The sequence below is a fragment of the Lepisosteus platostomus genome, chromosome 3 (genome assembly GCF_059453375.1).
Source record: "Lepisosteus platostomus isolate fLepPlt1 chromosome 3, fLepPlt1.hap1, whole genome shotgun sequence".
NCBI lineage: Eukaryota > Metazoa > Chordata > Actinopteri > Semionotiformes > Lepisosteidae > Lepisosteus > Lepisosteus platostomus.
This window is the reverse complement of record NC_142613.1, coordinates 79862147-79878714: the sequence shown is the minus strand read 5'-3', so window position 1 is coordinate 79878714 and position 16568 is coordinate 79862147. Positions and strand designations below refer to the sequence as shown.

General features: G+C 38.8%; 1 protein-coding gene and 1 long non-coding RNA gene across 3 annotated transcripts in view; both read right to left on the bottom strand.

Annotated features, from left to right (window-relative positions):
- The window catches only part of cep85l (centrosomal protein 85L), an 86538-nt gene that overhangs the window by 59453 nt on the left and 10517 nt on the right, over positions 1-16568 (bottom strand). For both annotated transcript variants that reach the window (XM_088627026.1, XM_088627027.1), the window contains exon 2: positions 12904-13065. In XM_088627026.1, coding sequence (XP_088483152.1) covers positions 12904-13065 — 162 coding nt within the window. The remainder of the gene's footprint in view (positions 1-12903; positions 13066-16568) is intronic.
- LOC148675624 (uncharacterized) lies at positions 7406-12895 on the bottom strand. The gene is made up of 2 exons (XR_015935560.1): positions 10095-12895; positions 7406-7595 (listed from the first exon to the last, which is right to left on the bottom strand). It is a non-coding gene; the product is annotated as an uncharacterized LOC148675624 (long non-coding RNA).

Here is a 16568-nt window from a genome sequence, read left to right as displayed (position 1 = left end):
GTTCCTGCTCAGATCCGGAACCAGAGGCAGAGCCAGGCAGAGCTGGATCTCACCTGCTGAAGCTCCAGAGCCAGAGCCAGAAAATCCAGACCAAAGCCAACCCTATTCTGGAACAAGCAGCTACCCAGAGGCATTACTGAATCGGATGCTTACTGTTAGATAAACCGGTTAAAACAAATTATCTTTGAGATGTTTTTGTGAATTATGTTATAAACAGACTTGCTTCTCTGGCACATTTATATTTTTTCCAGCATACAAATTCCTGTAGTATAACTCTGCTTAATCCAAAGATTTTACAGTATAGATGCATCCAAGAACTTTTAACTACGAACTATTTCTCATTTGTAATCACTGTACTACTTTAAAAAATCTAAATTATTCTGATGTTTTACAATCTCCATTTGTTCCACACCCACGTATAGAAACCTGGTTAATGTCTCTTCAAGTGTCAGAGCCAATACCATGCTTGCTTTAAAATCAAGCTGATCTCCAAAGTGGTTTTTAAATGTGCTCACAGTATTATTCTGGACTGGGACTCACTGTTGATGTTCCTATAGAAATCAAACAAAGAGCACAGTCTTCAGTGCACTGTTTTTTTCCCTGTTCAGCCCACGTTGGAGTCAATTGTACCATAAATATAATTTAGTCTTTCATCCATCCATCCACACAATGCAGACTGCAATGTGCATCTCTTGATTTTCTTCTTTGGTTTTTGCAAAATGTCCACCACACTGAGTTTCATTAGAACAGGAAAAGTTTCATATTCTGCTGTCTGTTGTGCTTTGCTATATCAAAATGTTTGAGTCGTACTCATGTAATAAATGCAAGAAATAACCTTTCCATGTTATAACTGAGACTGCACTAGATGCACACACATTACAATGCTATAGCACTGTACCTGCTTTGGTTTCCTTGTTTAGAATAAAAACCTTGAATAACAGATATAAAGAAAGGAAAAAAGGTCACAGAACGAAAACTACTTTTAGTGTGCAGTGTAAAGATGACAAAAGCTCATCATCTCTCAAAGTGATTTACTAAAGAAAGCTGGAACTGGAACAATGATTTTCACTCAAATAAAATATTTAGGTTTCTTACTATTAATAACATGATGCTTTAAAAACAATGAGATATGTTACTTTCAACTATTTATATTCACTAACATTTAAAGGCTTTTTGATCATCAGGCCAGGCTCTGTTTGTGTAACCCACTTGCTGGTGAATAAGCATCACCAGAGTTACAAGTGTCGCCTGCCAGGCTATGCAAACTGTACAACTGGAAATTCTCATGCAAACATAGTTGAGGCCAAAAGGAAGGAGAGACAAAACTACTGTAGCCATGGGAACCCCAAGAGGGACACCAAGAACTCACAGAGCCCACGGTGGAGATAAATTAATCCTTTCTTCTCAAGACAGTAAGAGGAGTTGCACAGGAAAATCTCTCATCTGGTACCTTCAGGCCAGAAGCTTGGAAATGCTACACCAGTCCCCACCGATCCCCTGATCCCTCCAACTGGGTGAAACGTTATTCCTCCCAGAAAAGGACCTCTATAAGATGATTATGTGCCAGAATCTTTGACTTTTCATTCTTGCGGTCTTAAGACTTAGGTCTGTGCTCTCTTATTGATCTGGAAAGGAGAAACACAGAGAACACCGAGGCATATACAAATTAAAAGCCAAAAGCTTAACTATCATATTCCAAGTGTGATCACAAGGACTCATCCACTCTGTCCTCAGCCCTGTCTAATGTTTCCACTGTCTGGAAACCACTATGCAACAACCTATAAGAAAGAAAAACACTATTAAAGTGTACTGCATCAATGATAATTAATAATAATAATTGCTTACACTTATATAGCGCTTTTCTGGACACTCCACTCAAAGCGCTTTACAGGTAATGGGGACTCCCCTCCACCACCACCAATGTGCAGCATCCACCTGGATGATGCAACGGCAGCCATAGTGCGCCAGAACGCTCACCACACATCAGCTATTAGTGGGGAGGAGAGCAGAGAGTAATGAAGCATATTCATAGAGGGGGATTATTAGGAGGCCATGACTGATAAGGGCCAATGGGAAATTTGGCCAGGACGCCAGGGTTACACCCCTACTCTTTCTGAAAAACGCCCTGGGATTTTTAATGACCACAGAGAGTCAGGACCTCAGTTTTACGCCTCATCCGAAGGACGGCGCCTGTTTACAGTATAGTGTCCTCATCACTATACTGGGGCATTAGGACCCACATAGACCACAGGGTGAGCGCCCCCTACTGGCCACACTAACACCTCTTCTAGCAGCAACCTTAGTTTTTCCCAGGAGGTCTCCCATCCACATACAGACCAGGGTCACACCTGCTGAGCTTCAGTGGACTGCCAGTTGTGAGCTCCAGGTTGGAGTGCAAGATCTAAATGTTTTACACATAAGCTAAGTTGAAAGTTACATAACTGCCTCCATTAACTCCTATGTCGTGCTAGAGCACGATCGCACTAGACAACAGCATGACACATTCCAGATCAGTCGTCCAACAGCACCATGGAATCATACCTACCCAAGAAAGCCACAGAATGAAGGCTTACAAAGTATATACTACAGTCTTCTGCTGAAATTCTTTAAAAAAAAATTGGAATATTTTACATCATATAAAAACAAAATAAAGTGAAATCATTAGAAAGACAAACAAAAGTTCTCTCCTTAACACAAATGAACTCACCCCACTGTTTTAACTACATCTTTTGAAACAGAAACATCAGCATTATTTATGCTTTGAAAGCCTAAATAAGACCTCAGGTTTAATCACAATAATCCTTCCAAAACTTTCCAAAAGTCACAGATAAAGGCCAACTTTGTTATACATAAATCTATTTGGAACTGCTTGAATGTTTGCTAAACTGCATTATTTGCAATATGCTATATACAAGAGCCCAAAACACCAGAAGTATTTTATACTGTAAATATGATATGAAAAATTAAAACTGTAATCATGACAAGAAACCTACACCACTTTATATGAATTTCCTTCAAAAACCTACAAGCAATTTGCATTATAAGCTCTTCTTTAGTGCCAAAAAACACAAATGTAATTTTTTTAAAATATCAAAGATACCTCCTTTTCAAAAACACACTGTGCAGACTTTTTAATAAATGTCACCAACCCATGGACAACAACAGAGATGTTAAAAGTAGCATCTGTATATGCCTACAGTAAGCACTGGAGTGATTGATTCAAGCACAGTCACTCATCTGACAATGAACCAAGGCTGAAGATAAGGCATTTCGAAAACAAAGGCATGATTGTAAAAAAAAATTTCTATCATTTCAGAAACTAGGTCCACACTGTAAATCACTTCAGACACCAGATGCACACCGACTAAGGCTTCATGCTATATTTTACTTGGATCCTGCTTTTTATTAACACAATAATTACAAAAGCAATATTTGTGGATTATTTTGGTTCAAAACATTGAGGATTTACAAGGGGAACAATACATCAAGGTAAACAACTGAACAGATTATAAGTCCCCATGTAATCAACTCAAAATAAGGAAAACCGAAAACAAAGATGAAGCAGTAACCAGGACAAAAATCAAAGAAAGGAAAGAAAACTGAAATTAAATAGAGATAAGAAATTAAGAAAGCAGAGGCAGCAACATAATGCTCAGTGCCGTTTGTTTTAGCAGAATATTTAAATGGCCTTACACATTGCTGGGGAAATCCTTTCGCAAAAATGGAATTTGCAAAACAGGCCAATATTTTAAGAAATAGTTTATAATTCAGGCACCGAGATGAATATTGGGCAAATACACATTTGCATTTCAACAGATATTGAAATGTATTGGCTAATAGGCAATACAATTCCAGCTGTGCTGCTGGTCCCTGGTGTTTGCACACATCACCACTATAGCCCTAGCTGTAAGGCTGGCAGAGAAAGCACATGCATGATTAATGTAATTGCCACATAGCAGCTGGACTCGGGGAAATTACTCCCTTGGAGTACTGAGCAGACAAAAGCAAAATGGGGTAAACACACCAGTCAATCCAAACCTAACAGAGTAATTCAATCAAAGCAAAATGCTAATGAGCAGAGTTCCTCTGGTGTGACACCCTAAAGATTGTATACATCTAAACGAAATCATAAACTGAAACAATTTTGCTCTCTTGAGGGTTTGGAATTCCTGCTGATTCACTATCCGATTTGGTCAAATCCTGTACAAGCTGATAAACCCCAAGAGTCATAACTGAATGCTGATAACCTGTCTGAGGGCCCCAGTGCTCCCATTGTGCTGCAGCATCTTCCTCTCTAATGTTTTGACTAAGGGCCAAAGCTAAACGTTTCCCTCTTATCTTACATATTAATATGTGGTTTTGACATGCTTCTTCAGTTTGGGTTATCTCTGGTAATGCCACGCTTGAGAAAGTTGGTCCTTCCTTTCCCACTCTGGAAGGAGATAATATTCTAATAGTGACACTGCCAATTTCACAATTACAAGTGACAAGTGATACTTTTGTGAATGGGACTATCAGCACAACTAAGCAATTAAGCACAGAATGAAACCCTAATCTGCTGATAGAGTGAACATGAAGTTCATAATTTACAGGGCAGCTAGTGTCTGTTATGCTGTCATGAAGCAGTTCCCTGATTGATCAGCTTGTTTTTTTACATGAAAAATGGCACTTTTACTTCTGTGCATGTTCTGTGCTGGCTGGTATATTGCCTAAGTGTCCTCATGTTCAGCAGGGTCTTGTAAACAGCTTCATGTGACTTGATGATCACGTTCTTTAATCCTAACAAACTGCTAGATGATTACAAGACTTGACAGCCTCCCTACTGTCTTTCTTTAGCCATCCCTGTGCTTATTCTTGTCCTGTAAGTCATTCAGCTCATGTTACCGTCTAACAGTTTCGTCCCTCTGCAGAGCAATTTGACACTCAAGCACTATCCTTGGTTTGACCTCACTTGCATAAATGTTTTCCAGAAGTGGTTGGCACCATTTATAAAAATAAGTCTAGCAAGTTCCAGAAAATCTTGTAATGACTTTAGCAGTGAGATGTTAAACAAGAGTGGGAAATATTCCACAGTCAATTTTTCAAATTTTACTTCACATTTTCTACTTGTGTTTGTATTGTTGTATGTTTGGCTTTGCCATCACTGACGCCATCTCTCATACCTACTGCCTGTTACTGTTAAAACCAAGACAGCCTCTGAAATGTTGAAGCCCACTGATAAGAAGCACATATTATTAGGCATATATTATCAGTACTGCAAAAGCTTATGTAAAGCATGCATGAAGCGTAGACATCATCCCCAGAGTAGACAACTGGGATTCAATTGTCTGTCAGCAAACTCCCAGCCCCGAGCCACACAAAGCCATCTCCAGACAGACACGAAGTCCATTACACCTGCAGTCTGGCCTGCTGTCGCAAGGGAATACATCAATATTGGATGTCAGAAGGGTTACGTCACTGAAACAGGCCCAGAAATGTGCTCTGCATAACCTGAGGGATTTAACATGAGTTATACGTGAACTTGAACTTTATTGCCATATGTAACCGGTACATGTACTGGCACAATGGAATTCTTACTTACAGAAAGTCTCTCGATTGTTAAAAAAAAGTGTAAAACAGTGCAGACAGTCCATCAAGACAATATACAAACACACAGTAGACAATGTACAAGTAAACAGTTCGAAAGTAAACAATGCAGACGTAAACAATGACGGCAATAAATAAAATTACAGTGAGGTAGATGGTGTAGGTGTGGTCCGAGGGGCATGGCCAAGTGTGTTCACCAACCGCACTGCTTGTGGGTAGAAAATATTGAGGAATCTGGTGGTAAGTGTCCGTATGCTCTTGTATCTCTTGCCTGAGGGCAGTGGGGCCCAGGGTGGTGACTGTCCTCTGTGATGGCCAGAATTCTACCACAGCAGTGGTCCTCATAGAGCTGTTTAATCTCGGTGAGACCACAGCCAATGATCTCCTGGGCCAGGTTCACGATTCTCTGCTGTGCTTTTCTCTCTCGAGAAGAGGTGTTGCCGTACCACACAGTGATCCCGTTGGTGAGGACACTCTCAATGGTGCAGCAGTAGAACTTCACCAACGAAGGTACTGGCATCCCCCATCATTTGAGGCACCTCAGGAAATAGAGGCGCTGCTGAGCCTTCTTCAAGATAGAGTCCTAGTTCATAGTCCAGGTCAGGTCATTAGAAATGTGAATTCCCAAAAACCTAAAGCTGGTGACTTTTGGAATAATTAAGTTCCATGGGAAAAACTTCTAACCTTACAAAACAAAAGAAAGCCAGGTTGGACAGTTACTTATACAAAAAGTAAGTAATGACTATATTAGGAAAACTGTCTTTCAAAATTCCCCTTTAATTAGATTCAGTAACTGAATACTAGCGGAGGCCTGATTACCAGTCTAAGGGAATTTTTACTTCTTCCCACTTCATGAAGCATGTAAATAAAAACGGGTTCAAATTCCTTCAGTTTCTGTTCTGTGGAGGCTGAGGTGGGGATTGAGGCTGAGAGGGGGAAAAGGTTATCGAGCAGATGTAACAGTAGTCTCACACTAACAGATAAATCAGAGATCCTGAAGCAGGAGTATTTTCAAGGTTAAGCAGAAGGGAAGTGGCCCTTGAGAGAGATATCATCTATTTTTCAGGAAGGGATCATTTTTTTGAGAACCAGGCTCCCTGGGGTACATGATGGGCAGCTATCTGAGACCTTCTTGAACCCCACAAGTCCCACTAGAGGAGAGGAGCACAGACAGGCATGCTGAGACTGAACGGAGACGCATTTCACCACCGTCCGTACCCAGGGTTTCTGAATTACTTTATTGCTCTGATGATCGATATTGGAAAACATGACAGCTTGAACCGCAACCAAAAAATACAAGTGTTACTCTTGAAGAACAGACCCCATCTATCAAAAGACATTACAGGAGGATTTAATTCTGACAACTGTTTACAGAAGACTTTGATGATCCAAAGACAATTTTAGCTCACTCTCTCTCCCAGTATGAAGGAGGAAAATAGTTTACAGTTGCTTTTTTTAAACTAGTTAAAGATGGACAAAGATAACGTGTGCTCAGCACTGTCCAACCCCTTCACACCAAGCCACATACTGCAGCAGTGGGTATCCAGGATGCAAAGCAAAGAGAGGATGAAAAAAAGATGACCTCAATAGATAAATGTCCTGAGGCTCATTACGTTCCAATGGACCAAAATTAGGTCATAACATAATTACAACGTATACATGAGAAGAAATCAAAACTAATAGTTTCAACAGAAAGAAAGATAAATGTGTTTTCTGTGTGACTGAAAGTTACTGGTAGTGCAGATTGAGGTATGGATACATTTTTAAGAACAAATGTGCAATACTCTGCCGAACAATAAAAACAAAACAAAAATAAGACTATCCCAAAGTATATTTTAATGTAATTATTTTGCACAGATTGTATTAATATGTGGCAAGATCGTGGTGGCATCAAAGACAAGCCATCCGTAAACCGCGTATTGGACAGAGCAATAACACAGCAGCTCCAGGAACAGCAGTACTCTGCGCGTGTGGAGGATTAAAGCCAGTGAAGTCAACTTCAGGATGTCCTGTGAATTGACAGAGGACTGTATAAATCAGGGACTGCATTAAAACAAATCTGAAACTGTAGTAACCATCACCATAGAAGAAGGGTAATGCACAGCAGCCACTTAAAGAAGGTCGAATGTTAACTGCTCAGTTTACATATTCTTACTGTAATTAAAATTCAAATACTTAAAAACTCATGAAGAAAAAAGAACAGCTACTGTAAACAAGTGTGAAATCTTTATAGAAGCATGCATCTCTACAAAAAGAGTAACTTGTACCTAAAGAGGCCTCAGGAACAATTAAACCTTTATATTATAGAAAAACTGTAGAGACAGCTATTTTTAATTACTGCTCTGTGTATTGACAGTGGAGAAATTTTCAGTTTTCTCATGTAAATATGAGCTGTTACACAATAATAAAAGATTACATAATAATAATAATTAAAGGAAAATAAATATGAATAAAAGGAAATACAATTTTCCCATCAATAAAATAATTCAGGAAATTATTTTAAAATGTGTCATGCACATACCCCCAAGACATGTGACAGAACACTAGGCTGTGAATAATTTAGCAGTGCTGTTTCTCCGTGCAAAGCATATCAATAGCTATCTGTCAACATTACAGAAGAAAACACAAATTAACTGTAATCAAAAGACTGATCATGTGTTTCAAGTACTCTCATTTGACCAGACTTACTTTGCACTAGACTGATTGTGAAAAACTGCAAGGGTATGGTTACATTTAAGAAATCAGCTGGAAGGATTCAAGTTCTAATCCCTCGTGGGACACTGGGCACAAAGTGTCTTTGGATAAAAGACAAAGAAATTAAAAATAATACGAACCAAAACATTCAATTGAAATATATTCTATGAATTGATATTACACTACCAAGTGCACACTGTGTGCTCTACCGAGAGGTGACTGACCAATAAATATTGAGTGAGACCTGCAACAGCACAGCTGTGATTACAACCTGCTCTATACAACTCCCCAGTAGCAAATCCCGATTCACAATTGTCAAAACCAACAATGAGAGTTGATGACCAATCTTGTCATAATTATCATAGCACAAGGTTATAACTGTAATGCCTTCGATCTCCATGGCAGGACTTAATAAACCATAAGAGCAGAATTAATTTTTAAATTAAAGTAATTAATAATCATTTTTAAAAAATGACTCTTTTTGCAGTAATTTACTTTAAATTAACATAATGTGTACACATAACTTCCAAGTTATATCGTAATATACTAATTAATCAGCTCAGATGGTTCAATTCACAACATTAACGTTTAATTCCTCACTATGTCTGAATGATAGGCTATATCGGGTAAGCCTGCCTTTTTCTTGTGTTGACATATTCCCACATTGTGACTTTATTCTATCTTTAATTCTATCTAAAAAAATATTTGAGAATAATTGTCATGTCAGATTAGAGGCTTTGGTTAGTGATATGAGAGGTTTTCAAAAACGATTACTACCCAAGTTGAAGAAAACCATTCCATTTCCTATTAAAACTTAAATTAGACACATGTCCTTTTTGATAAAAAAAGATTTCAGAGTAAATGCCATGCAATACCTGGCAGTGATGGAAAAACTGCTTTGTCTTCCATTTCAGAAATGCATGAATTATTCACCTTTACAAATTCCAAAGGCCCTTTGTAACTGGCAAGGCCATGCTGCAGAGAGCCAGCTGTTGCAGGCTCACCTAATATTTCATATTGCTCTATGAATGTAGTTCATGCAAAAACATTTAATAATTGCACGTTTCTTATAACAGCATCACACTGTAATTTCGTTTAAAATACTTCTTATTAACAATATGAAAAGCACATACCAATGTTACAAACATGCAGTCTCTTGCAATGCAGATCCTACACCATTACAGAAAAACTACAGTTTTACAGAGGATTCAAAATTCTAAAAGTGTGTACTGAAACCACAGATTTAGCATAAAAAAACAGCTGGGTTATCCAACACAAGATCTCAAGTTACCAAAATGGGATTATTCTATAATACAAATTAACAAAATGTCCACCTGTTTTGAAAAAGCAGATCTGCCCAATAATCTTTGCTAAAGTTACCAGTGCTACAATTCACTTAACTAAAGCCATCCTCCTGCAAATTACGTGCCTGCTACCTTGACTCCACAATTCTGGACACTCTTTGTCAAAAAAAGTAAAAGAAAAAAAGTAGAAAATGAAAAAGAAAAAAAAATGTTTGGACAGGGAATCTTCTTGAGGTGTTCTTATATATAGTGTATACAGTAGGAGAAACAAACCTGAATAAACAACAACAAAGGTTTTCACCTTTGGTAATCCATTTTTTACTTCCCTCTAAATTAGATTTTACGACTAACAGGAAAAAATAAAAAAGCTAGATATATTCTACATAGATGTCAAATATGTCTTGGTCAATTTGTATTGAACCTCTATGTAAAATCACTGTATATATTTCACAATCATATCCCTCAGAAAACTAGTGACAGTACATTATGATAAAATTATCATTCACCCACTTCAGCCACCACTTTGTCCTGCAGAGGGTCATAGTGTTCTCCAAGATCAGTTAGATAAAACTATGGATCCCTATGTATCAACAAATTAAACAGAAAAATCTGCTTTACAAAACCGATTGGGTAATGAATACTGCAGACAATGTTTCAACTCCTTTTGACCAATTCGCAACAATTTAAAATGCTTTTTTTTAAAAAAAAGGTCTATTGTAAAGTAGGAAGAAACAAAAGGCAAGAATTGAATAAAGTATATTACGATTTCTAAATCTCGTTTTGAACTGTAGAATTAATTTCATAATAAAGTCAAATATCTTCCTTAACAAAGATTTTTTTTTTTTTCAGAAAAGCAAATATTTTATTTAAGGTAAAGTATTTATCTGCTATTGTTAATAACATAATGTTATTAACATAGCTGTTTTACTGCAAGCATGGTTTTGAATGACTGATTTTCAATCAATGAAAGTGACTGAATCAGCTACAACAGATGCTCACACTTCTGGAGCATTTAATTCAAAGTTCTGATGTGTTTATGGTATATGTATTTTTTTAATTACACAAGTAGGCTAGAACTTTAATAAAACATGGAGTTCAGTTAACTAGTGAAACCTCCTTCACCATAATCCAGACGCAATATCTACAATATCTAGGTAGATTTTAACCTCTTTGAAGTTACTGGCGAGTTTTTCCTCTTTAATTTTAACGGTACTTAACAGACACCAAAGAGTAACGTAACCTTTACTGCTGTCCTGACAGGCCTCTTTTTAACTGACCCCAGGTATTTTAGGAAGTGTTCAGGCCACCAACCCCTCGTACTCTCCACAGAGACAGCTCTAGTAGTTCAGTCTAATGTTGCTCCTACACTACCCAAATATGTCAGAAGCTTTTAATGGATTCTGGACACAAATGTATCTGTGGAATCAACAGCAGCAAATGGCAAGTATTATATATGCAGGCCTCTGGTGATTGCATGGGATTTTCTACTTTTTTCTTTCCAACGTTCAGACCGGCCCTGTTCAGACACTGTATAGGCTTAACAACTCCAAACCCAACACTTATAGTGGTAGAGAAATAGCCCTTGATTTCTGATAGAAACTTTCAACCAAGAGGGCCACATGAATAGTGTGTTAGAAAAGACTTTCAAAATCGACTTCCTGGAATCTGACGCACCAAGTAAACTGAAAGTTGAGAGATTTCATCATCAAGCAAACTGACCCTTTATAAGTCAGTTTGCTTGATGACTGATACGTTTGCTTTATACGTGATACTTTTTTAATATATAGGCCATACTTCAGCTTGGTACACATCATCCTGGCAACAAATATACAATACATATATAATATTATAAATATAAAATGTAAAGGAACAAGTAAAGGTTTATTCCATGCTGGAAAGAGAAAAAAGGAAACAACGTTTCGGCTGTGGAGGCTTCTTCAGGTGTTCCTTTGCAGCTACACTCCTGAACTAATACATAATGTATTACATTTAATACATGTAATACATATTTAATACATAACTAATACATAATATAATACATTTCACACTTCTCTTCACCTCTCCTGACTTCACACTTCCTGATTGGCCTCTCTTTCTGTCCCCTACTCCCACCCCTCGCTCCTCCTCTCTCCCAGCCTTTGTTCTCCCGCTACATTACCTTTGCTTACTGCTCTGTCTTTCTCACACCTGAAGAAGGCTCCACGGCCAAAACATTGTGTTTTCTGTCTTCTCTTTTCAGCAGGGAATAAACCTATTATTTGTTCCTTTGCACCCAACGCATGCTGACGCAGCAACCCAACTGAACTAATACATAATGTATATATACTGTATACATATATTACATTTATTATATATAATTAGATAATACTGTACATAATACAGTTAAGTTGGGCGGAGCAGTGGCACTGTGGCTAAGGACCTGCGCCTGTGGCTGGAAGGTTGCTGGTTCAAACCCTGTGGCTGGCAGAGGAATCCTACTCCGTTGGGCCCCTGAGCAAGGCCCTTAACCCCAACTGCTCCAGGGGCGCTGTATATTGTAAAAGACTGATCCTGCGCTCTGACATCCAGCTTCTCTCTCCCCCGTCTGTCTCTCTCATGGAGAGCAAGCTGGGGTATGGGAAAGGACAAATTCCTAATGCAAGAAATTGTATGTGGCCAATAAAGTGATCTTATCTTAAAATATGGTCAGATGGTGGCACAAGATCAATGAATCACAATTTTGTTATACAATTTCAAACTCCTTTCATTTAATAACAGCCTAGCCATTACCCCCTAACTTAGCAGGATTCATCCCTGGAAAAACAGACTTTACATTTGTAAAAAATATTTCATTTATGGAAATATAACTGCCACTGCTTTATTAGATTATTTCTTAACAGCGGCATTTGTTTTTGTGCAACAGTTTTCATATGAGCGAGACAATTCCTACACAGTTCCTCTGCAACTCATATCCCTCCCATAATCCCATCGACCCATTGCTTTAGCATTTTATTACAATGGATCTTGCTTTCAAACTACCAAAACACAAATCAAAGGTGGCTCCCGTAAGCCAGAGAGAAAATGACCATGAACGGAATCTGAGTTTCCACTGACCTTTAGAATGAAAAACATTAAATGAGGGGAAAGGCCCACAGACACCTTCCAAGAGTCTGAGTGTGTTTCACAGACATCTGTAACGTTTTCACAGTGACTTTGGAACTCAATCCTGCAATTGTTTAAAATCAAGTCTTCTTTCATATCTCAACATTTCAACAACAGTTTTGCTTCAGATAAAGGATCAATCAGATGACGGGGTCTGCTGAAGGACTACAGCTCTGACCTTCAATGCTGTCGGAGCAGGACGTGCCTATGCCCGTGTCCCCGCTGTCGGAGGCGGCGCTCAGGCGTCTCCCTCGGTTACCGCCGCTGCCCCCAGTCGAGGCTGCGGCCTGCCACGCCGACACGCACACAGGGGGCCATCCTGGAGAGGGCGCGGCGAGACCTGCGGCAAAACAGGGGTACAGAGCAGGTTAGTCGCAACATCACGAAGGCAAGGCCCGACTTCCGAAACATCAGTGGAATCAAATCACTCAAAAACATACCGCGTTACCCCTCTGGAGCAGACAGTCTGTGAGAACCCTCAAACAATTTGAGAAACTAACTGACAGTTAAATCAGTTAGATTCCTGAAGACACGATTTTCTCCTTTGGTAGGAGGCACAGCAGCTATACTGTATATGGAGTCCAGAGTGATATTTTAAAACAGCAGCAGTTTCCTTATGAACAGTTTCTTTACTCGGCTCGAACAGGCAGTACTCAACAATAATCTTAATGGAAATTAAGGATCTCTTACTTGACAGACGGTAGCGTCTACCATCTGACTGGCCAGCTTACTGGGTAATTACAAAGGATCAACTCTAACCAGCCGCAGTAAAACTTCAAGGCTTCTGTCTGCACGGCCAAGAACAAAAGCTTACAAAATAGCAACTGAGTGGCAAAAAGTCACTCCAAAGAGACATGTCCTGCTTTGTTCTCCCTCCCCCATTAGTACACACAGAGCAGCATACAAAAATGTTCAACACACTAACACAACACAAATGAGTAAGCGGATCAGTTTCTTTCATGGGATGGTCACTCTGCAAAAATTGAGGAAGCACATGAACATCCCCTTTCAAGAGCAATATCTTCCCACATTTCTTTTTTTACAATTCAAACTTCAAAATAAAAATCCTCTTTTCACTGTCTGTACGAGTAATAATAAACAGGAAATTTCTGTTGAGAGTAATGGAAGCACAATAACAAAAACTTCCCTTGAAGCAAAAATACATTTAAATCTATTTGCCTAAATCACTATTTGACAATAAAAAAAGAAAAGAAAAATGATCAAATGATTTCTAAAAAAAGAAGAGACAACAGAATGTCAATTCAAAATGACAAGTTCTATTGTACAATGTGTTTTGTGTAAATTAAAACAGTGCTCTGATGTACATATATGATCCTGTTCTAGGTAGGAGCAAGCCATAGAGAACATCTTAATTAAAACAATCATCAGCAGGATTATGTTTCGTGTATACTACTCAATATTATTGATCTAGTGAACATGCATATCAGTACATACCAATCATGAAAACAACAGAAGCACAGATTTTAAACAGAATCACTTTCCTTCAAGGGCCTAAGGAACTGCTTCAAGACCCATGTCTCACATGTGCACATGTTCTCCCCACTGCAGTCTACACTAAACTGGGTTAGTTAAGAGTAACCCCCCATCACACTTCCTGTGGAGGTGCTCCAGACTCTCAGCCCCCTTTCATCTTCTAATCTGGTTTGAGCTGGAAATCCATTTGAAATTGGTTGCTCAAATTAGCTTTGCTTGTGCCAAGCAGACACTGGGACTTGCTAACTTTTCTAATGTCATCCAGCTGTGCTGTTTGTTGCAGCCACTGGATTTCCAGATCTACATCAGGCAAATACATTTACTGAACTTTTTCTTCTGAAAATCTCCTAACTGAAAAAGAAAACATGCATGGCACACTCCTACATTTAACTGATCTTTAGTGATATTTTTTTAAAAGCAGAGACTGAAATTCCAAAATGCCAGACACAGTCAAACACAAAGTAGTTTCACTTATTCCAAAATGCTTTATTTAATAGTCAGAAAGTGTTACTATACTGTACATGATGGAGGACAACAGAACTACAGCCTACTGTACTCAAGCACGAGTCCAGAAAGGGTTAGGGTGTGGGTGTGGTGTACAGGATTCTTCTCCATAGGTCCAACTTCTTCATGTTCCTTTACAGCTCACACAATGACCCAGTTCCCTGCTGTCACCTCACCTGAACCTGTTTAGCTCTGAACAGAGAAGACTGCATGGAGACCTAATTCCAGTATTCAAAATCCCCAACAACATCAGCAAAATCCACTTAAGAATCGGAAGTGAAACAAAAGCCAGAGAACACAAACGCAAGCTACAGGTGGGACGAGAATTTGAAAGTGAGAACAAGAGGCTTATTTCAAGAAAAAGCTAGATGTCTTCCACCGATCACTTAATTACAAGCAACTGTACAAATTGGAAGAGCAGCATTACTTCCTCTTGTCTGCAATCTTTCTCGTGTCCTTACATTCTGAATTCTTCACAGTGACATGATGAGACGTCTGGGAGACAGAGCTCAGATCTGAATATGTAAACTGTCCTCCAAGCAATGTGCCAGAGATACTATAGTCTGAGCATGCTTAATCAGAGGAAAGGCTTTCTGAGCATTTCACAAAGTCTCTTGGTGTGGAGACAGTGTGGCCTTGATTATTAGTGACTGATACTTTGCTGGCTGTAGCTCAGGGCTGATGAAAATAAGGGCAGGAGGATTAAGCCATCTCACCCTAATCACCTCCCCCAGGACACACACATACTGTACAGCCCATCCCAACAAAGTCTGTCACCTGCAGCATCTCTAACAGGGGCTCTTAGCATGCGCTGTAGAAGACGTACAGAAACAGTCATCAGAAAACTTGCTGTAAAAAAAGATCATTTTTCTCAAGTCAATACAAGTATTACAAACATTTTTTGTGAACGCAGTGCAGCCCTATTTCGACTTTTAACAGGAATACTAATTTTAAGTCATCACAAAAATAACGTTGGTTTCCTCTACTCAGAAATGACCCTCTCCCCTTCGCCCTTTCGACCCGGGGGGCTGGACTTCATTCCCTGATCAGCACAGCTAGTCAAAAGCAAGAACGACATGGCTGCAGCCAATACTTGTGTCCAACACTTCATTCTGCGGTGATATAAAATGAACCAACTAAAACACAGAAACCTTCATAAAATATTCCTCCAGCTTATGTTTCACCTCATGTCAAGCAACACATTTTACCACCTGAAAACTGCAAAGCGCTCAAATTAAATCTAGCTGTGCAAGAATAGTTGATAAATGATTAACTACACATATGGTGCAACTGACTGTAAAAACAACACTGTCACTTTTACTACTATACTATTTATTATAATAGCACTTATTTAAAAAAACATCAGTCCTTAGTGCTGTGTGAAAACTAGTCTAGTCTTGGTTTTATTGGTAATCCCCAAAAAAATCATTTGAAGATCAAGTTTAAAAGGGCCTGAAGGTACTATCTTAAGAGCTAGGTTTTAGATGATCAAAACCTAACATTGAATATTAACACTGAAACCTAGCTTATTTCACTTAAGTATCTGTGATTTGGAGTCCCCTATATATTTGTAAAGAAAAAACATTAGTTAATTTAAAAAGCATACATTGTAAAGACTTAAATACTGATCAACAAGCACAACCCACTGCAGTTCAAATAAACAGAGTAAATAACACGAGGGTGTCTGTGGACTCTTTCTGCTGGTCTCATTAATTTCAAGGTGCCATCTAAATAAAGAGACTGAAATAGTCAACGGTGATTTCCACACACAACTCAAACTGAAAGTAACAGAGGCCTGCTTGTGTGCCAGTTGAAGATGGAAATTCAGCGTCAAGTTTTCTCGTG